Raw genomic sequence first — 23,964 nt, 5'->3', positions numbered from 1 at the left:
AAATGGACATGTGACACTACTGAAAAGGGTTTTCTATATTCATTTAGGGAGCAAAATTTAGATTACAATCAATGGAACATGTAGCATGTGAGCAGGCTTTTCAACCACTCAGTAACTCGATTAGCACAGTAGATAAAATAATACCAAGTAAGTGCAAAAAAGCTGGGAAGTTGATGCTGATTGGACATTAAAGCTGATGGTCCACGATCTTGTTTATGGTATTTACAACAAGTCTGTCTTTTTGAACAAGAAAACCAGGGCACAAAAAAACCCAAAAAACATTTGATAAATGAAAATTAATTGTCCTACAGAAAGAATAAGTGATTACACTACACTTCAGAATCACAGCAGCACATCAACCAGTCAAACCCACTGATCCTAATCTCAGTTCTGTACAATCTCCAGCACTGGTGAGATATTTTGATTTTGACAACAAACAAATGCTGGTAAAATAGCTGCTATCAGTGTATCCATAATACATCTTCAAATACATATATACGTGGCCATTTGACCTTCAGACAGCAGCTACTCAAAAACCAAACGTTCTCTGTATTCTCAGAATAACTTGTTTTTTTTCCTTCACATATGGCCCATTGGAGAAAAAAATACATTTAAATATCAAACAAGCAAATGCAAACACGCTTCAGGAAGTGTTCAGAAAATATTTGACATGGGTTTAATAATGAGCTGACCCAAGGGCTCAGAGACAGATGGTGCCTGTTGTGAACGGGCTGAAATTAATAAGCATGGCGCAAAACTGACACCTGGTGGTTGAAACTCGCAACTCCTGTTTGAGGCATTTAAATCAGCAGTGCATGCGAGGTATGAGCGTACAAGTCAGCTTGGAAATGACTGTTTTCAGAGAATGATTTCTTATCTTTGCAGCTGGAATTTTTTTAAACACCAGAGTAGTAACACAAGTGTGACATGGCTTTGGTGCATCAGGACTGTGCCACCCTCAACAGATATGGCCAAATATGACTCGTGGTATTGATTACGCGTGTGTGCTTTACATCCTGTGACAAATTAGCCTAATATGCTAATAATGCCATTACTAGGCAATGGATTTTGCATAACAAGTCCTTGTTAAAATGTCTGCAAACAAATAAAAGTCATGTCAGTGAATGTAATTCTTGCCTTCCATGAGATATGATATGAAGTTGTATTTCAACATGTACTGCTCCCTGTATAGCACAGCCTCACATTTCATTTTAGCAGGATGTTTTGTAGAGTATGATAAACAAGTCAAAGAGATTCTACAGACAGGAAATCAGGGACATACATATTATTAGCTGACCCATAAAAAGATATTGAAAGAGTACGGCCTGCAGGCATAAACTCCTTGCCGTGAAATCTTTCTTGCATATTTTTCCATATTTTACCAGAGATAGGTATGCAGCTGCTGTAGCGTACAGACAGAAGGCTGAATGGATGATATCTAATGATAGGTATATTATTTGCAAGTCAGTTTTACTTAAAAATGCTGCCACAAAACTGGGTCATGTCACGCAAAATTACAACTTTAAATTAGCCTGCATATACTAGGACACCTAGCAGAGTAATGATAATTGCATTTTTAAATTATTCACTCCTCAAAATAAATGGATGCGAAGGATTCGAAGCAAAGTCAAAGATGAGGAGACCCTGAATAAATAAACCCAAGCCGGATTTAACGACGGCTGTTTACGAGAAAATCGTAAAACAATTTGAGCAATCCACAGAGAAGACCTAGTTTTAAACACTGCTGTTTACTTACTATAGCCGTCGGAGCAGCGGCCACCACACAGTACAGGATGAGAGGAGGGACGAAGCTGGACTCCTCCGTGCCAGGGTACGGCTTCATCAGGTCAGCATCATTACAGAAGAAACCCTGCACGTGGACGCTGAACAGGTCCGTGCACTCCATGTAGTAGGCCAACAAGACCGTGCCGGACATGATGACGAGCTGGAAGAAGAACATGTTCGGAGAGAGTTGGAGAGGAAGAAGAGAAAAAAAGAGAAGGAAGAGGGATAGAAGGGAGATGTTAGTTGTGTATCCAGTTCACCGAAGGCTGTCCTGATTCAGTTCCCAGGTGTTAAAAAAAGTAGATTTCATCCAACGAGTTGTATCTGAGTTGATTCCTGAACGTCGCTGTACTTGGCTACGATGTGTCTAACAGGTTTTAATACAAAACCACCACCTAAATCCTCTAAAATCCCATCTCTTTCCTTCTCTCTCTCTCTCTGTTTTTCCTCTGTCTCATGCTAACTCTGGTCGTGTACATACAGCCCCCTCCACCACCACCACTACTGGCACCACCATCACTTACCACCTCCTTTCCTCCCTCACCCCCTCATCCTTTTATCCCACTATCATCTTTTGTCTCTGGCCTCCTTTCGCTGTCTTTCTCTGCAGGCAATTTTTTTTTCATACATATAAATGTATATAAATATAGAATCTTTCGTCAACGATAATGAACCAACACAGAAATAGAAATTGCACCAAGCTGCACCGCAAAGGCTTTTTAAAGCTGTTTACGAAAAAGCAGCTGCATTTGTGTCACTCACCCACTAATGTTCCAATAACACTGTCAATTTAGAAAATCGGCTGGGGTTAAATATCAAAGGAAAGTGATGACACATTTTCATTCTTTGACGCGATCAAAAATGAACAACAACATCACGGGAAGTGGAAGGAATAGTGCATCAAAATCAGTCGAACAATACCAAAATACTATACTAAATGAAAAGAGTTGTTTAGTAAATCGGTAAATCAGTGGCACTGGTCTGCGCCTCACCTATGACTACAAATAAGCAAGTAAGAAGATGTTTTATTGATCAGAGGAAGAATTGATAAAGTAACAGAACATTACACAGACTGGCAAAGACTTGTTGTATAAGCACTCATACGCTTTAGCAAACTTTTTCTTGGTTCAAAACCTTCCAAATGTTTAAAGTTACGCAGAGAAAGTTTTGTGGGGTTTTGTTTGTTTTTTTATTTTAACTATTGGTATTATGATTGGTTCATATAAAACAGGCAAATGCTTGTAATTCTGCCATCCAACACTTGGTGTTGCTAAGTGACCACAGAGTCAGTAATCCTTCACACAGTTCTGCAATTCTATACTATAGCGTCACAGTAATCACAGTCTTTATGTTTGCAGGACATTTTAGAAGGCATAGTTATCATTAAAAAGGTCAGTCTGACCCAAAGTTAAACATATATTTAGTCACCTCTGGTAGAAATGTCTGCCTTCTCTTACAGATAATGGAACTAGGTGGCATTTGCCTTTTTTGTTGCTCCGAGCGCTAAAGAAATACATTTGACAAAGTCAGCATGTCTCCTTCCATTACTTCGTGACCCTTATGAGCTATGAAAACTGAGAAAACTATGAAACTGAGTTATGAGCAGTTTCATAACAACACATCAATGTTTACATCCTGTCATGCTGTTTTGAGCACGGGCCTCTCGCGTCACCAGTAGAAGCATTCCTTTACTGCTCACGCTGCTTGGTTTGTGAAATAAGTCCCGACTTCTGTGAAACAGTTTTTCATATGCAATTTGAGTACCAGGCGAATGGCATGTTGTTTCACTACATTCAAGAGAAGACAGACATTTCTATAGCAGATATCTTGAAAACAGGCCAAGACAAAAACATTTATATTTGATTTGGGGTTGAACAGTTCCTTTAATTATCAATCATCTCTCCAAAATGTTGCAACAATGTTCAGCTTGGTGTTAGGGTTTATTATCTCGTTGATGAGACAATACGGCATCACTGACACTGACAGCTTAAGAAAGAGAAAAGTTTCTATGAAAGCTGGCTGCCTCATTATAGAGTCATCCTTTTGTTTGTGCTAAAGGCTACATTTCCCATAAATATCTGTTAAGCAGTTCAACAGCCAATCACCTGTTTAACCGCTGGTTAACAAGTCTTTACTCAGCCAATCACATGGCATAAAATTAATCTAACTCTCAAGATGATCTGCTGAAGCTCAAACTGAGCACCACAATGGTGAAGAAACGTTAAGGTTAGACTTAAGTGACTTTGAACATGGCATCGATGTTGGTGCTGAGTGGGCTGGTTTGAGTATTTTGGAAATTGTTGGCACCAGAGGTCAGAGGTCAGACTGCTTTAAGCTGATAAGAAGGCAACAGTAAGTTAAATATACACTTGTTAGTGTATATTGTTAGAACATATGTAGAAGAGCATGTCTGAATGCTACAGCAGCAGCAGACTTACACAGTTGCCACTCAATTTTTGCTAAAAACAGGAGACCAAGTCTACAAGTCACACGGGCTCTGGAAAAATGGACAACAAAAGACTGGACCACTGTTGTCTGGACTGATGAGCCAAAGCTCAAATCATCTCAGGTTAGTTTAGTGAACATAGCAGTGTACTCCAATGACCTCCATAGTCTTCAGATCCCAATCTGATAAAGCACCTTTCAGATGTTGTGGAACGGGAGACTGACAAACGTGCAGCCCTCTGCAGCAACTGTGTGATGTTATCACGTCAATGAGGACCGAAACCTGTGAGGAATGTTTCCAGCACCTTATGGGATCTATTCCATGAAGAATGGTAGGTACCCAGTACTGGAGTAAAGTGACAGATTGCAATGTTTGCACACCTTTTCTGTGTCCTGAGTTTAAAAATAAATTGCTATATACAACTGCTGCTTTCCAGAAATTCAACAGTATGTTCTTTTCAATTAAATGATTTCATCAAAAGTGATCGTTTTTCCAATAGAAAGCACATGACATATATATGTATTATATGAACTATGATACATTAGTGTGTGAACCAGACTGGACAATCTTGCCTGCAGGGTCCAGACAGCGAAGGCAAGAAAGACGCTGTGTCGACAATGTTGGCACGGGCAGTCATGTGACAGATGGCTCTGTGAAGACGTCCAGGTGAGCGCACCTGTGCGTTTATGTGCACTTTGTCTGTTTTAAGCCTACTCTCTGAATAACACCAAGCTAGTTTATATTATTTTTTGCTCTCTGCTGTTGTTACCAGGATACCCTGCCGTGGAGAACATTTTTGTGCAGCTCACACACAATCTCATCTACTGCTACGGTGAACCATAACACTCTGATGTGCACCATATGTAGCCTTGTCACAGGTCATACCTCATAACTAACAATAACAAGCAAAACAGAGCCGCTCACATCAGCAGAAATCCTCCATCTTAAAGCTGCTCGAGAGCATCCCAATTACAGACACGGATACTGGATCCATTTCATGATTTTATGATGTTCAGCAAACAAGCTCCGGCAGGGTAATCGGCTAAAACATTATTCAGGTCTCCTCTGAAAATATGTAAATTCCTCAGCTCGCAGAAATGCCATGTAATACCCTGTGGGATCACGTACCGAAGAATGTCAGGTATACGGAAAGCTGCATATAAACAGGCTTGGACAGATTAATTGGAGGGATGCTATTTATTTATTACTATTACCATGATTTCATTCAGTGTGACCTTCTACTTATTTGCATTTATTTAAAACAGGCTTAAGCTTGCCTGAAGCTTAGTCACAACCACATTTGTATTTGCTCGCTAAAAAAAAGAAAAAAAGAATTACAGTTGTTGGAACAAATAATTAAGCAGCATTTTACATCTTTACAAAGCACACCTATTTCCTCTTTACCCCACAATATTCTTCTATCGCTGCAAACTATAAATCATAGAGGGTCATAAACAATCAATAAGCCATTACAAACGACAAGAGTCATCAAGTTGTTTCAAATCTTTAAAACTGTCCAAAAGAAACATGTAATTTCAGCTTCTTCAGCCTGACTCCGCTCTCTCAGCAATCTATAGTAGAGCCTGCACGGTTGTGAGTCACACCTATAATTACCTTTTGATGTTTAAGTGTACCAAATCTCACTCACCTGAAAAGAAAATTGTGGTGCAGTCTAGTTCCTGGAGGCCGCTCTCCACTTTTGTGACTTTCATAAGCTGGCTTTTCTGTGACACTTTCCCACCTGGTCAAAAGTCCATCTCTCTGCATAAAGCATTAACTTGTGGCTGCATTATATTCACTCCAGAGTCAGTGTCATACTGCATTAGCTATGTGGAGGGGAGACTGACAGAAGTCTGGCTGTAATAAAATGGTTATACAAAGTTAACGGCAGTTTTCTATTATCTTTCTCCACTGGAGTGTAAAATTCACCTATTTTAGCACTGAGGTGTCAGGGAAGGCTTTTTATTTATGTTTTTTGGTGAAGCTCTATTCTTAATGTGGTGTTTCTCAAAGCGTTTGGCTCTTGCCCATAAAATATGTAAATCTGCTTTATAAACATCATAACCTCTTTAATCGATATTTTCATATGAGTCTAGTATCTACATCTAATGTGAAAGGGACAGGGCATTGTGACAAACACAAACAGAGCCATCACCTTCACCTTACCATTTTGATTCAGTTTCTCTTTATTATGTATTTTTAATTACATCCTACAAAGTCAGTTTGATCATAATAGCCATCCAAAATTAATTAAATCTTTCCTCCCAAAGGATTTTTTTTAATCTGCTCTCCCTTCACTCCAAAATCTTTTTACTGTCAGTACCACTGCTCATCTTCTCCCTCACATCATGAAAACAACCAGGAAAATGTTATATAAATCCAACACAAAGTCCTAGATTTTCATTTCACTGTCATGTTGTGTTAGTAGACTGGAAAAAAAGACTGACAGAAATGGGCATCTAAGCCCGACTTGCCAGGCTTTAGACTGTGATATTACACTTCTGTTGTCAGACTTGTCTGTAAGTTACATAGAAGACAGCTACTGTTTTCTGGTTGTTTTGTTTTTTTCTACAAACAGGCTTCCAAGTTGGCTACTTGAAGTATAAATGAAAATGGGCATGCAGTTATTTTCAAATGGTTTTATGCCTTTATTTAATTCTTAATAGTGCAAAGACATATCAGTGATTTTTGGAAAAATGCAGATTCATCTACTGTACTACATCTACTGGTCAGCAACACCTTTCAAAAAAGTTGAGTCAGCAGCATGTTTACGACTGTGTTTCATTAACTTATTTCCCAACACTCCATAAGTGTTTGATCTATTTATCACATTTCATCCCCATCTTAACTGAAAGCCTTAGCCTCTCTGGGGCACCTGTTTTATACCTCATCATGTTACTAATTAACCTCATTGGCTGAGAAACGCTCTGCCAAACGTCTGCGTTATATAACTTTAAAAACTAAAAAAAAGATGAGAGTCATAACAGAGTCAAATTTGGATTCAGGTCCATTCATGTGTTAGGCAGAGTGTCCTTTGCCACGTGGAGTTTCAAGACAGATGATTAAATCTTTGTGCAGGGGGTGTAACAATTGCTCCTGCTCAATTTCAGCAAACAGTACTGCGCTAATGTCTTGATCCAACTCTCACTTCTTTCTATTTTTCTTCAAAGGAGTCAGACTTTTTCACTTCCGACCTCATACACAACCATTTTCAGAGAAGTGTTTTTGTGTCTATTAACGCACTTAATAGTAACCTATGAATTTTCCTGAATGTTATGAATCATTCCAAGCCACCTGACTCAATGGATGAACCAGTGTTTTATCTGCAATACAGTGAGAACTTAGCAAAGAAGGAATTTTAAATTGTATCTTTAGGCACTAGCAGTCTGTCGCAAAAACACACAATTTCTTTCTTTAGTTGACTCTGTGAAAAATGCTAAAAGATAACACAATTTGACAGGCATGAAATTGTATTTTTGCACCAACAAGGGGATTCCCAAAGTGCTATTAGCTGAAAACTTGGCATATTTAAGTATGATATGCAGTGTGTCTTCAAAGAATCTGAGGAAATTGGACAAGCAGAGGACAAAAGAAGAAGCGACAGGCCAAAAAATTATATACAATGTATTAACAATGTTTAAAAAGTCATATCCTTAAGGCAAATAAAATCCAAGAACTAGAAATGCTTCTGGTCTAAGGAGCTTGGAAAGAAAAGCGCCTGGACTTCTTTGAGTTGCTTGAAGACGTTTCACCTCTCATCCGAGAAGCTTCTTCGGTTCTAAGGTCAAATGGTGGGGAGTCCCAGATTTAAACCCAGTGGGAGTATCCCCCCAAAGAGGGACAAAAGGACCCCCTGATGATCCTCTACCTAATCACATGAGCCAAGGTGTGAAAGCGGGTGTGGGTCCCGATCAGCCAGGGTTTCGGGTGAGCTCATTGTGAAACCTGGCCCCACCTTATCATGCGAATTCCTGAGGTCAGATGGCCCAGGATGTGAGTGGGCGTTAAGGCGTCTGGGAAGGGATCTCAAAACTGGATTATAGATGGCAGACAGTTCTTCAGGTTCTTCAGTTGATCCATCTACTGTTTACTAAAGCCTCACCATAAATGGTCTCAGTTGAAGGGTTGCTGTCAAGAAGCTATTCTTAAGAAAGCAAAAGAGGAGAAAAAGACTGAGGTATGACGAAATATATAAGAACTAGACTTAAAATCAAAGGCATCAGGTCATATAGAGTGATGATTGGGTCTCATTTCAGCCAGTGGTGCTCAGGAACTTTTCAAAATTGATGGAATTAAGAATGTTAAAGCTAAAAATTTAAGCATTGTGCGATGAGCTTGACAGAGAATGGAACAAAGAGGCAGCGGACATCCAAAGAACAGCTTTGAAGGTCCTTCAAGAAGAAAGCTAGCCTAAGAGAGTTCATGCTGTGTTAGAGAATAAAGACATACCACATAATGCTTTTTAAACTCATTAGAATTTACTCTTCATTTTACAGCAACTTTACAGCTGAACTGGGTTTAGAGTATGAAGTGCATTTCAGCTGTTTTTGTACAAACAAATATCACCTCGGGCACATTGTGTACACCTGGGCCTTCCCATTTTCAGTTGTTTTGTTAGTTTAACAGTTTTTAGAAACAACTAATAATATTCATACTCAACCTAAAACCATTAGAGCCACTTTTTTTAATGAATATTTCAGACAGACAGCTGTTTGCCTTCACTGCTCGTGAGACATAACAGCACACACATATTCACATTAGCTTCATTTTCCAGTACAAATTACGTCAAACACTGGAATTCAGTTCACACAATATCTGACTTCTTCTGAGCTAAATAACAAAGCCGCTCCCAGTAGTAATGACTGCACGTTGGGAAGTTTACTGTCTAAATTGTGTATACCTAACTATAAGCTTTAATTAAAGCTTCTCGGAGATAACGAAAACAAAGAAGATAAAAGAAAGACATTTTCTCAAGAGATTGGTTTACTTCCAAATAGTCTGGCAACCTGTGCTGCTTTAGCAGGCTTCTAACAGTGAGTGCATCCAGCTTTTTCTTCAACCATGCAAAACCTGAAAAAGCTAGATAGCTGTAGCTAGATTAATGAGAGCCCACAGCTCTATACATTACATAATCCCATGCAGGGTAGGTACAGGATATATCGGTCCTCTCTTCGCTCTTCCCAGCTTGTCTCCACAGCTCAGCCTTTAATTAATTTCTCATAACTTTTCACTTTTTCCTTCTACTTCCTTCCCCCTTTTTTGCTTGTTTCATCCTGTTTCTTCCTCCCTCATGCCCCATCTTTTTTTTTTTTTTGCAACCCCTTTCATCTCCCAATTTTCCTCCGCACACTCAGAGAGACAAATGGCAGCAACAAATGAACATCCTGACGTCAAGTAACAGATGAAATAAAGGCAACAAGTTACACGAATAAATAAACAAATCACCACAAATAAACATCCTCCCTGTCAGACTGCCTCTGGCAGTGAACTACATGGCCAAGCTGCTCCAATAAGGCCCCTCCGTCTTGATCACGTGACGGCAGTGTTCCTCTGCCTTGCTGTGTTCGTGACAGGCAGGGTGAGTAAGAGAAGGAAAGGAGGGAGAGAAGAAACAAAAGGAGCAGGAAAAAGGAGCGAGACGAACCAAGATGTAGTGATTTAAACGATGGGAAACTGGGTGAAAGGGAAAAAGAGCTCCTGTGGCACCACGTGAAATAGGAAGAGAAGAGAGAAGAGATTGAGGGAGGAAGCAAGTAGAGCCGAGGAAGGAGGGGCAGGAGAGAAATGAGGCTGCGAGGACGTGACGAAGACATCAAAGAGGGGGAGAAAGAGAAATCGAGGATGAGCAGAATGAAACAGGGAGATAGATAGCATGCCTTTGACAAGTATCGCTGAAGAGAAAAGGGGGAGTAAGTGAAAACAGGGTAATGAAAATTAGAGAAGTTTGCTACTCATCAGGGTATTACAGTGTCTCTCTTAGGAGCACTCTGCCAATGACTTTTTAAGCTGAGATTGTGATGCAAAAGCCAATAAACCAAATGATGAATCTGAAAGCAAAATCTTCCCATTTATTGGGCACTGATACATAGAGACAAGATGATGAATAAGAATGTAGTAAAGCCCAGTTTGAAAAATGCTAAATATGCCCTTATAGAAGCTCTAACTGATGACTACAACTACATTTGAAATACCATTTAAAGACTCAATATATAGCTGCACCTCATCGCTTTAGCCTTGCAGTTCGATAAAGCCGGCTGCTTTGAGAGAGACGTATAATAAAAAAAAGGTCAATATCGAAGCGTGAGAGGCCAGGTTGAGATTCTCTTCGGAATAAATATGTCAGATAGCCGAACGCTGATAGAGCCATCCCAATATGTAATAAGAACTGTTGGCGGTGTAGTATTGTATGAGAAATGGGGAGCAAATGCGTTTGGAAGCAAAATCTGACCACTGAGCAAATAAAAAAAGTTCAAAATAGGCCACATGATAGCATTTATTAATACTTCGATTCAGGGAAAATTCATTTTGATATTCCGGAAAAATAAATTACAATAAAAATTGGCCAATATTGTGCAAAGAACACGTACACGAAGATGTCGTCATTACTTACAGATGAAGTTTTTTAAAAGTCACTTTGTTCATCATCACACTAGCATTGAACATTTAGCCAGTAAAAAGTTAACGTTCATTTGCCACTGGCATTGTTGAATGACACATGTCCATCAATAAGAACTGGCCTAGAGGCCGGTGGGTAACCCTGAAGCATCCTACGGTCACTAAGGAAAATCTACACTCCCCTCTGATCAGCTAATGGTTGCTGGAAGTTGCTGTTGGCAAGTGAAATCAGTTGCAAAGAGGGCGCTGCACCAAAAACCTCCTTGTGAGTCCATTGGTTGCTCACAGAGTACTATAGTTTGCATGGAAGTTATTAGCTTGTCAGCAAACACTTGCTGTAGCTGTAGTGATACTTGGAAAAAAGTGTGACGCAAACCAGAAACATTTGCCTTAAAAAAAAAAAAAAAAAGAGAGAGGGGGGGTTTCTTTGGTGCTGCAGCCAACATATTTCAATAGGTGAAACTTTGGAAAACAAACAAAAAAGTCTGAATCTTCGGTGCAAACTATATGCAACAATCTGCTACTTGGTCATAGCAACATGCTAGCGAACAAACTGGGGACTGCCACCAACCTCCAGTAATCACTCAGCATATTTTTGCCTAGCCACTGGTAGTTACCAAGGAGACACCAGCTGACTTTAGTCCTACATGTTTGGGGCTTTAGCAATCTATTTCACAGCAGCTGCCAGCAGCTTCTAGCATCCACCCGAAACCAGATAGGGAAAAACATGTATTCCCTGGTGGTTGCCAGATGGTTGCTAGGCCTATTGTATATTACCCAAAATGCTCAGGTAATGTATCAAACCCACTGTTAGACTTATTGAATATAAAATCCAGTCTGATGGATAATATTTCCAACATATTGCTGTACTTACATTTAAAACACTGACACATCAGTACTTACCACCTAGATGTTTAATGTGTCACCAGCTTAATCAGTGGTTACATTAAACCCGCCCCTCATTATATCTCCTAATGTTTTTTTTTTGGTTGTTTTTTTTAAAGAGGCCATCTCAGCGTTCCACACAGCGTTCAAGCACTGACACTCTAAATGAGCAAATAACTGTACAATGGTGACACATCGTCAAACAGAAGGAACTGTCTAAAAGAGCTTTTTTAATGATCTCACATCTAAAAATAATGTATACCAAGATGATGTTTTACAGCTGCAGTATTTTTGATGTTGTTTTGTAGTTTATAGTTACTGTTTATAGCAATTTTCTCGCATAAAATAAGCAGTTTGGCTAAGTAGTAGTGAAAGTGACATAGTAACTGACTACATGTGATCTATGAGGTAAAAACATACAATCACTGCACATCCATGGCCACTGTCTCCTGTTGTTGTTTTCTTTTATTTGTTTTCCATCTAGTATTTTTAGCTCTAGGCTTTTCAAAGTGAAGCTGGTATCGATAATACTGGAGCAAAATTAGACAACACAATCTCATAAGTGACGGTTATGAAACCACATAATATTATAAAGGAAATTATCATCTAGAGGAAGTGCTAGTGGAATGCTATATTGCAAACAACGTACTGTTTGGACTGAAGCATAGACTTATTTTGGCTGAGAGGCAGGGTACACGCTGGATCTGAGGAATGGCTCCATTTCTCTCTTTCAGATGTAAAATAGAGTATGTTGGATTCATCGGTTTTTGTTTTGTTTGTTTTTTTGTCACTTACTGCACTTTTCTTGAGGAGGCACATGTTCAAAGAGAAACCACGTCTGTTTCATCACCATTGCAGATGCTGAGAGCATGTGCAGCAGTTCTGATTCTCAGAATGGTTTTCACTCTGGCTGTGGGTGGAAATAAAGTGTTCAGTGACATTTCCTATTGCACATCCTATCAGTGTAGTCTTAAACTCACTACACATGCATGCGAGAGTCACATTTCACTTATCTTGGAGGACACGCCCAGAATCACACTAGCAGGCAGTAACACTAATTAACAGAAGGTAACAGTCACATTATGGATGAGTGTCAGGAAAAATGAGCGAGACAAAAAGGTCGGGCAAGAAGAAAGCATGAGATAAAGGCAGAAAGAACATGAGTGTATACACTGATCTGAGACTGTGATGCAGGATATTTCGTCTGAGATGTGTGTCTCTGTGTGAGAGGGAGAACGAGTAAAACACAAAGAGAGATGGAGGAGAATAACACAAAGTATCCTGAGACATCTCTCTGATTAAGGACTTTCAGCTGACACAGTAATTAAAAATTCAGGAGCTGCACAACTCTTACACACACACAGACTTGCCCAATTACAAACACGCATGCATTCAGCTCCACACTCATTTCAACACTTTACACTCTGGTTAGCTGTGTACAGTTTATCAGAAGACTGGTCGTTCACTTGGTAAATTAACACTCAAAACCATATTTCCATCATGTTCATTTGCCAAACAAGGGTCATATGTATGAATTTATCACTTTATGCAGAAGCTCAGATTATCACGCAAAAACAATGCATGCACGCACACTCCCTCACCTCTACAAAGATGAAACATGGGATGATGGAGTAGCTGCGCAGGGTGTTGTTAGACGCCATCTTGTCTCCTGTCGGGAAACTAACGTTCTCAGGATTCACTGCAGGGTCACTCTGCAAAGACAGAAACATCAAGTGTCAGCTGCAATCAACTGATAATCACAGAAATGCATCTACTTCATCTATTTTATCAGGAGTCCTCAGCAAGATCGGCTATTGATAAGAACCATGTTAACTATTACTATTTTTTTTTACATTTACAAAAGATAATAAATAATTTAAAAGCAGATAAGAGATTGCTTTGTTACATTGCAGAAACTAAATTAGAGTTCTACTTGTCAAAAAAAGAAAAAAGAAAAAAAACACTGCACACAAAGATTGTGGTTCGCCAGCCCCTTCCGAGGGATCCCCACAATTCCCAAATCTCTTAGGAAATTCAATCCCTGTGTTGTTGCCAAGGTCAGCCCTTAGGTCTTTTACCAGCCAGCTGTGCTTCCTGTCTATTTTTGTCAATCAACATAAGGCACCTAAGAAAGCTGTTTGGCCTTAATGACTGCAAGAGAAACAGTAAGAATTGGCTTGTGTGCAGGTGCAGTTTTCCATATCTAAAAATCTCCTAAGGCCTCAAACACCATGGAGAAAAACTGATCCCCTCTACTATGCAGCTGTATGTCACTAGAGGTCATTTAAGCATCTGGTCTTCAGATTCCAAATGTTTCTGAGTGAGAAAAGAAGAGTTGCCATCACTTTATATTCACCCCAATCGAGTCACCGCAAAGTTGTGGTCATTTTCATAAGAAGTCCCCTGCTTTGCGTTCACCATCACTACATTATATCAAATTTCACTGGCATCCTAAAGCTACTGTTGACTATAGGAGTGCTAACCTGTGGACACAATTTAACCTAAAAAGTATATATAGTGATGTGCAAAAGTCTTGAACCTTGAGCTGCACAACACACTTTTTAATTCTTCTTAGTCTTAATTAGTCTTTAATTTCTTCTTAGTCTTCAGGAAAAGTTCTCCAGGCTTCTTTAAGGGCATTCTCCTCCACCATATTTTACACATGGCTGTAGACACTCGTTGTACATCTCTCCTGATCAGATAAAAACTTTATTAATCCCTCGGGTAGGTTCCTCTGGGAAATTTGTTTTTCCAAAAAGCACAGCACCGACAGAAGTTACAGAGTTAAGAATATTATATATATATATATATATATATATACACACATATAGAAATACAAAGACATATATAGATAAAATATACAAAGGGGATAAATAGAATAAATAGGAATAAAAATAAAAATAAAAATACAAGTGAATTGCACATTTCAAGTATGAAATACAAGTGAATTGCACATTTCAACACTGATCTTCTCCATACATATTGATAATGATTTAAAACAAATGTTTCAAATTTGTATTCATCACTCCATAAAACCTGCTGCCACTGATTTTCACTGCAGCTCTCATCTAATGTGGCCTTTTCTCTCGGTTTCTCTTCCTGATGAATGGCTTCTTAACAGCCACCGTTCCACTGACGTTTCTGATGAAGTCTTGGCGAATATTAAGAGATCGTCTGAAGGGCTAAATGCATGTCTCCGGTCCTGTGTCAGGTCATTGCTGGATTTCTTCCTACTTTTAAAGGCATGACTTTCAGATACTGCTCATGTGCTGTAGAGGTTTTTTTTTTTTTTTTTATGTCTGTCACTTTTGCCCTCCACAACAAATTGTCATTTTTTGTTATTATTTAAATATTGCTTATGCCACCAACAAATTATTTATTTTTGTGATAGGCTGTTAGCAACAAAAGTGCCTAAAGATACCATTTAAAATAGCTTCTTCGCTAAATACTCTGTTCTGTGTAGACTAAACAGGTCAATCCCTCAAGTTAGTTGCCTTAAATGATTCAAGCTAAGCCACTTAACTTGACCTAGCTTAACCAAGAAAAAGGAAATACTCTTTTTAGACTAAAAAAGGGCGAAAAAGCAGCCAATGTCCAAAGCAAAAGTTTGAAAAACCGTCAAAAAGCTTGAAGAACTATTGCTCATGAACACGTCGGGTTCCTTCGAAGCAAAATGAGGGTTGGCTCAAGACTTTTGCACAGTCTTCACTTTTTGTTAATTTTCTTAGCTGGTTTTTAGCTGATTTCTCAGTCTGGGTAAAGCTCTTTAACTGTATTTTTAACAGCACAAAGCTCAATACAAAACACATCTTCAGAAAGCATTTACTAATCCTGTCAGCTTTGTTCAGTTGAGAACAAAAGCAAATTCTTAATGAAACAACACGGCAGTATTAACCTTATTAATAAAATTCAATTTAACTTCTGAAGCCGCGCTGATGGAGCCAATCTTCTGCACTCGAACTGCCGCTGCTTCCGTTCTCCTTCTGTCAATCTGTCGTGTTCTTTAACTACATTTCATTATGGCTTCTAATTGTCGAAAAACAATAACATAGCTATTCCCCACAGAGAACAGCAAGCTCACTAGTGAGCGTGAGAAACAAATATGTAGTGAACAACAGAATACTGGAAAAACAAAAACAGCAGTGTCATTTGATTTTCTGCATCCAAACCAGTCTGATATGGCTTTCAGTTTCCAATTGCTGAACACTGGCAGCGCAAGAGGTGCCTTACAGTTTCAGTGGGTGTAGATTAGGCAGGATTAAAAAGTGGTTAAGGAAATCCAGAAATGTCAGTATCTGCTGGAGTAATTGTTGATTTATTCGTGTTAATCAACAAAGCTCTGACCTCACGCAGATATTTAATGTGTCTTATTGGCTTGTAATCGCTCCTAATTCCTCATTAAAGGGTAACCTTGCTAATTTGAGCTTCTCTCTATCTACAGCACAATTCTGAATCATGAAAGGCTGGAGGAGCATGAACGAGGGGGTCTGTTACCGAGCAAAGTTGGAGAGAAAAATAGCAGTTATTGATTTGTGCTTTCTTAGTTTCTTCCTCTTTTTCTATCATCTATCTAAACTATTCATCATAAATGAACACCTGCTACAGAAAGATTAGATGGTATAATTATACTACTTCTGCTTTATACATATACATATCTTATGAGCGCCTCAACAATTTAATATTTGAGGCTGTGTGCTCTACTGTTTCAGAAATGCTTATAATAATATTCTTAAAAAGCTGCTACAAGTAAAGAATTAGTATAAATTAATACTTTCACATTTTGTTGTAGGGTTGTTTATCAACATTGGTTCTTTTAAAGGTAGTGACTAAATGACCAAGTTTGGATTCACACTAAATCAATCACATTTCTCTACCAAAGCACAGATGAGAGCAGGTGAGACAAGAAAAAAAAAAGAGACCATGTGACATCACTTCCAACAAACGTAGCAACCTACAAGTTGTTTCAGGCTTTCACTATGCGTGATTTTCACTACACAAAACCTGAACTAAAAGAATTCATCAAATTCATCATTAATTCAAAAGCAACTTATATTAGACTTAGCGTAACAAGGTAAGGGTCTAGAAACATAACTGCAAAAAAGCTGCTCAATTAAAAAACAACTAGACAATAACACAACCAAACAAATATGTGTGCTATCGATATAATGTTTAAAAATTTCATTTTTGAACATTATAGCCAACATCAATACTGCTGCAAGGCTAAAACTGTTCCACTAGGTTCCTCTGAGAGAGGTGTTACTCAAATTACAAATGCATGGCAGTGGGTGCATTAATGAAAACTTCGGGGAACATACTAACGCATTAGGCCAAACACACAAAGCCATTAACTTGCATCTATTAAAAATCATGGTTATTTTTAGTATGCAAATCAGAATGAGATGCAGTTTTTCAGATGATAATCTCTATAGTTAAGAATCAAGCAAAAAAAAAAAAAAAACCTCACAGAGACTGCAGGGAAATCGTACAGTCACAGCTAATGCAAGGATTCTGGGTGGTCTGTTAACTCATTCCAGTTTGCTATAGTATCACTAGTGAAACTAGATGTTACACAGCAGGCTTAAACAACCATCAGGCCACAGAGAAATGTCCCAGTGCTCCCAACTGGCTAGCAGTCACTGCGGATAATGATCACATGACCATGCATCCTATATGTGTTTAAAGCTACAGTAGGCAGGAATCTATACACATCCTCCTGCAGCAGTTCTCTCTCCCCTCCCTCTTCTAAGCCCAGAGATGCACACATATGCAAGTGCTTCATGAACTTTCCTTTTCCAGATGAAAGACTTTGTCAGATCTGGTCCTGAAAAGCAATATCCTAAAATCTCCCATCAAGGACTAGATTTTCTAAAAACAGAGCCCAGAGGAAGTGCGGGAGAACATCCTAAGTACAATATACGCCAAAATGTTTTTTGGGGGGATTTTTCCCCAAATGATGCCAACACAAGTATACAAAAATACAATAGTCTCTGCATTTCTTCCTCCCACTTTCTAAAAGAAGTGCCTCCCAGCAGAAGCTTTATATTAAAAGAACAAACAGGAAGGTGCATCAATTTTTAAACGCAGGGAAACAAACAGATGAAACACCCAGAATTTCAAGCTTTTACCTTAAAGGTCATGAATAAAGTAAGTAAACTGTACACAATGAATTAAGATTTAATTTGATTTATGAGATTTATAGTTGTTAATGTATAGATAATTATTATCCATTAACAATTTATTAGATAAATATATTAACTACAAATTATTAAAATAACTAATAGCTTGTTAAAGGGACATAGCAGTTCAGCAGTTAGCTCAAAGTTTTTTTATCATTTTATTACATTGCCTCAAGTTGTCTATATGCTGAAAAGATACAGTAAATGTTTAGTTTAATGCCTTTACTGGAACACGCTACCAGACTTTGTTCAAGATGTCAACATACCCACCATACTCCTAATTGTTTTGTAACTGCATTTGTCCCTGTGTGGTATTAGATTACAAGGGACAGACTCCAACAACACGACATTTAATAGTGATGCTGCACTTACTTCAACTAAATTGAGAGTGATTCAATGTGAACCTACTAATATTAAATTTGAAAGTCAAATGCATCTTTACCCTTCATACTTTTTTACTTATGGATGTCACAAAAAGTTCATTAAGATCTACAATCACTAGACACTTTATTAGGTATATCTGGTACATATTTGACACACTGTTAGTTCCCCTTAGTTCCTTGTGTTCTTGAACACCGCCTCACTGTACATAAATGGCCTCCACAGATTTCAGTCAGATCAGGATGGGAGATGGGAACGGGTAGATTCAGATCATGGATGTGCAGCCGACAAATCTGCAACAATTGTGTGATGACATTAAGTCAATATGGAAAAAATAATCTCAGGCATGTTACCAGCACCTCACGGAATCTTTACCACAAAGAATTAAGGCAGTCTAGGTGTGCCTAACAAAGTGCCCAATGAGTGTGTTTCCCTGTTATTACTGATGATTTAGGAGAGGTAGCAAAGGCAACTGCATTAGCAATAATATTACCAAAATATTAGCATCTACTATACAGCACTGTATACTGGAAATACACAATAAGACGGTCTCTCTGCTAAGTTAAAGCCTCACACAAAGATTTACTGATCCCAACACTCACCCTGATTTGAAACCAAACACTTCAGTTTCACTGAGTCATTAGACAAAGGCAGACAGCAATGTTGGCATGTCTAATCAGTCCCTAAGTGCTCATCCCATCTCATTTAACACTCAATCCAGGCTACTCAAGTCAGTATTAGATAGCAACAATCCACCCATCAGTTTTGTGGCTGCAGGATATCATGCTGCTACATCTTATATACCCATAAAAGAAAATGTTCCAGTCTATCTTCGTCTACCCTTGAAGAAAGATCAGTGCACGTGTTGCTGTAACACAGCATCACTACAGACGTGGAACAGACTTGCTCTGTTGCCCAAGGTCACATGAGCAGAGTGGATAGCTGTCTAGTGTGTGTGAACTGAGGTGTTCCGATTTAAGGATCGACTTCCAGTTCACTAAAATTGCCAGCACCCACATCAAAAGCCTTGAATGTCATAGGAAAATCTATTAATGGAACCCCACGCTGGTCATCCTTGCAATCCATCTCAGTACACATTAACAGTATCATCAGCCTCCGGTGACTCAGTAACTTTTCAGATTATGGCATCAACAGCAGAGAAGAAATTGAATAGTCATAGTCATAAAAAAGCCTCCCAAAGTCAGTGACCATACTAATCACATTAACAGACTCCAAGGTATGATATGTTTAAAAAAAAAAAAAAAACTCAAGAGCAATTATTTATAATTTCTACATCTTACTGCATTCAACCATGATTTTACAAAGGCAGTCAAATGGAAAGACTTCATGTATCCTGCTGTTATTTTTGTTGCTTTGCGTTTATCGTTGTGGTAAATCTGATCAGAGATACTTGTTTGAGTTTTTATGTACTACTAAATCACTCCCAGTGTATTTAGTATGTATGGAGAACAGGGTACATTTGTTTTTCTAGACTTTTGCATTAAAAATTTGTTACCTTTGAGATTTAAGCTGTACGTTTTATTTTTTTCTAGAAACCTCTCTGTCAGAACATGGCATATCATGTTTAGGTGGAAACTAGCAAGCTAACTTCCAGCTAACTTCTAATTCTGCTCGGTTTTCATGTTTGCCTCGATATTAAACTTAACTGTTACACCTGGTAAAGCAGCGACACTGACCAATTTATTAAAGATGAACGAATTTAGACAGTTTTTAACGCTCAGTGTTCGTTTCACTTTGACTGAAGCGGACAGAATTTTGGACCCAGATTACTCTGCGAGGCTCCTGACTACAGTAGCGGTAATGCTCCGACAATCCATTAAGCGGTGCAGCTTCGTAGCTTACCAAAGTCGTACTAAAACATTTTTGACAGATTGTTGAGGGCTGTGTACCACATAAAATCGGTTCAAGGTGAATAAGCACAACCAGAATTCATACATTAAGGCACACCGGATTATAAGGCGCACTGTCGATTTTTGAGAAAATTTAAGTATTCTAAGTGCGCCTTATAGTGAAAAAATAAGGAAGAAAAGAATATATCGCGATATATATTGTTACCGCACATGCTTTATGTTATACTGCGATATGGATTTTAGGCCATATCGCACAGCCCTAATATGGCCTCATTCTGTAGCAGACAGGGAATCAAAGTCAAACGGAAGACGTAGCAAGTACAGTGCCAACCTCCAGACAATCTAGTAAACAGTAGGATCCTTTTACATGTACACATGTAAATAAGGAAGTGATTCGATTTTTGTCAGACCAGTAACAAAATATGAAGGAGATGTTTTGGGTTTGTGTTTCCCATCCAAGCATCCTGGCAGTTCATTTCATCATAAATCTGGTTAAAGTATAGGTTGAGTGGGAGTTACCGGATCTACTGTTTTTAGTTTGGGTTTCTATTAGTTTTCCAAAACTAGTTTAGGAGAGAAGCCGGAATCTGATGATCCATTGTGTGGTTGGTTCAGGGTTTTCTCCATCTTTTGTTTGTTTTAGCTGGAACTCCAGTTTCCTTTTGTTTCCAACTGCAATTTCTGTTGAATGACAGCAGTGTTGTGGTATCTCAAATGTTGGGTTGCTTTGAACCTTAAATTTAGGGATCATAACAGTAATTTACTCCAAAAAGCTTTAAACTAGTGACCCTCTGTAAAGTAGGAAAATTGAGTGTTTCCAAAACTGAATCTGTTAAGTATCTATTAGTGAAAGGCTTGAGACTGTTCTGCCTACACCTTTACTTACTCCGTGGATAATACTCCAGACATGGATGGGAAACAAATGCAGCAGTTGAACCGCAATCTCAGTGTTTTTTCCAAGGGGCTCTTTGACAGATGATTGAAATCAGAAAATTGAAGGGGGCTGCACTCAGCATCCAAACAACTGACACCACATTCATTTGTTGCTCAGACACTACGACAGCCTGAACTCACCTAGTCATGGTAAAGTCAACATGAGTTCTTTTTGCCTAAAAACCCAGAGTCTGAAGAGAATTTCAACAACGGAACACTTTTCTTCCAATACCAAAAGACACTTAATTACAGTGAGTCAGATGAAAGGTGATCTGATCGTCTCACCAGAGGGTAGATCATCAAACGAGCTGCCTACAGGCCTCGTCACGATTCATCAGCATCTCCTCCTCTCAGCCACTCAGCTGTGATGACTTTGTCTGGATGTGACTGCTTTTCTCTCACAGACAGCAAGAGCTGACTGTGAAATATTGAGCACAGAAATATTGTACCTGATTGACCATCTCCTGGTCTCCAGCTGAGTTGTTCTGCTGGAGTGTGATGACTGTCTGAATGTCACAATGACAGAGTTTGTGATAGAGCGAGTGGCTGGGCATGGAAAAATGAAATATTACCTCCCGTTATCACTGCTGGCCTGTTGTTGCTGTAGCCTTGATGTGTCGTCTTTCTACTCTACTTGAACAGAGCTACATCTGTTACTGAAGTCTAAAAAAAAAAGAAGAAAAAAAAACAGAATTTTTAAGGCACCCTGGCTGCTTCAGTACATGATGTTCAGAAATACCAGCACAAGGAAATATACTACCAAAGAAATATAATAACAGGGCAACAGAATACTAGTGGTCCATTTATCCAGTCTAAATTGCTAACAAAAAAAAAAATTAACACCAGCTACTTCATTAGTGGGTCAGATCCCCTTTTGCTTTCCGAACTGCTTTAACTGCCACTATAGCTCACCTAGTGCAGCAGCAACCAATATGAGAAGGCTTGGAGTCTGCCCCAGAGTTTATGCTTCATTTGTGTTATGGTGAGGTCAGGAACAATGCTCATTGTTACGACTGTTGTCGTAATTTTATCTAATATGTAAATCTGAGTGTGCAGGTGCCTCTCCGTGAATGGTGCATCCAGGGGGACGGATCGCACCGATTGGCTAATGACCAGGAGGCAGCAAATAAGAAGACACCGCCATGGACGGCCAGTCATTCATCCTCGGCCCATCCCAACCGGCAGACTGTATGTTCACTGTTTAGTAATGTTTGTTTAATGTAGGAATATGTAGGGGTGGACCACCTTTTTGTTTGATTACAGTTTTCTCCTGTTTTTGTTAGTTAGGGAGGTAAGTCATTGTCGTTTGGTTTAATTCTTTTCAATAGGTAAGTTTGATTTATCCCTGAGATAGGCTCCCTTCTGTTTGTTGTTTTGGCCTTAGGTTCACCCCGAAGTTATAATTCGCTCCCTTCCTTTGTTTCTAAATTCACTCATTGTAAATAAATCACTGTCAAAAAGTATTAATTGCATGATGTGCTGCTTGGGGTTGGATCACCCTTGTGTTATGGTCTGGCCACGCCTAGATGGGTCATAACATAATATAGACTGTGATGTTTGAAAAATGTTCACTTGCTACCCAAATGTGCCAAGAAAAAAAATGCCCGCAGCATTACACCATCAGCACCAGCTTGAAGCTTTGATACGAGGCAGGATGGATCCATGCTTTCATGATGTTTATGCCAAATTCTGACCTTACAGCCAAAATCACCCAAGTTGTCAAGTTTTGGTGAATTACAGCTTCAGTTTCCAGTTCTTGGCTGACAGGAGTGGCACCCGGTATGCTGCTTCTGTTTTCAGAGTCGTTCTTCTCAGTTGCTGTTGTTTTCCTTTACCAGCTCCACCAGTCTGGCCATTTTCCGTTGACCTCTTGCATCAACAAGCAATTTTGACCCAAAGAACTGATGCTCACTGGGCCCAGGGACTTCCTTTGGTTGCAAGTCCAACTGTGTATTTGCATGTAGAAGTTTAAAAATATTCATCTACGTCTCAAATTATTTATGACTTCAATAAAAACTTTGCTGATAAGCTAATGATCTAAATCATTAGTTAACATGGCTTTACCCTGGGAATACACTGGGTGAGTGTCGTTCACACATTGTCCCTCATGCTGTTTGAAATCACCAGTAGTAGCATTCCAGTATTGGAGCTTTCTGTGTGCATGGGGAATTTTACTTTTAAAACCTATTGGATTTTCTATGCCAATCTTGTATCTGAGTTATTGCCCTCTGGGATGCACTGTGGCACCTCTAGTGGAATCGCAAGCATTTCTTTGAGTGACAGCAATCAGCTCCATGCATTGAAATCCCTCTCCTTACATATTACATCTGGTTTTAAAAAAGCAAAATAATTAACAGCCAAAATGCTCAACTTCAGCCTTAAAATCAAGAATCCATGAACCAATGGGGGGGGGGGGGGGGGGGGGGGGAGAGAGAGTCTATCCTTTACAGTGACTTCACATTCTTATGCAACACACAGAGTATTGAGAGTGAAACGTTTTAGTAATGCTGCAGGCCAGCCAGCTAAACTTGGCACAGAGCTTGGGAAACAGGAAGCTCCAGATATGGGTGGCAGTTCTCTTTAGGCTCATGACTACGAGCGCCCCCGTTCAAATCGTCTAAATGTTTTCATATTTAGCAGTTTTGCATAAAAATGGAAAACATGTTTTGGATGGTGACATGCCAACTGAGCATTTAGTCCGTCTCCACCCTACACCGTTGTGACTTAATAACAGAACTTCAGAATAATGGCCCAATGAGGCTCACGGTTATGATTCACAGCACAAACTACGGATAGCTTTTTTCAACAAAATGTTTTCCCGAAATGATCACCACAGAAAATGGTTGATGCAGAGCTCATTTTGCTTTTTCTT

The 23,964-nt window shown here is 39.1% G+C and overlaps 1 protein-coding gene across 6 annotated transcripts in view; it reads right to left on the bottom strand.

Annotated features, from left to right (window-relative positions):
* Window positions 1-23,964, bottom strand: part of plppr1 (phospholipid phosphatase related 1) — a 58,031-nt gene that overhangs the window by 21,694 nt on the left and 12,373 nt on the right. For 4 of the 6 annotated variants that reach the window (XM_085164715.1, XM_085164716.1, XM_085164712.1 and 1 more), the window contains exons 2-3: window positions 13,333-13,443; window positions 1,757-1,945 (exon numbers count right to left, since the gene is read on the bottom strand). In XM_085164715.1, the coding sequence (XP_085020841.1) occupies window positions 1,757-1,945; window positions 13,333-13,392 (249 nt within the window). In that variant the 5' untranslated portion in view covers window positions 13,393-13,443. Of the gene's footprint in view, window positions 1-1,756; window positions 1,946-12,526; window positions 12,642-13,332; window positions 13,444-21,664; window positions 23,499-23,964 lie in introns of those variants that run through there. The other 2 variants (XM_085164714.1, XM_085164717.1) reach the window with 2 other exon arrangements.

This window comes from Neolamprologus multifasciatus, chromosome 7 (genome assembly GCF_963576455.1).
Source record: "Neolamprologus multifasciatus chromosome 7, fNeoMul1.2, whole genome shotgun sequence".
Taxonomy (NCBI): domain Eukaryota; kingdom Metazoa; phylum Chordata; class Actinopteri; order Cichliformes; family Cichlidae; genus Neolamprologus; species Neolamprologus multifasciatus.
This window is presented reverse-complemented; position numbering and strand designations above follow the sequence as displayed.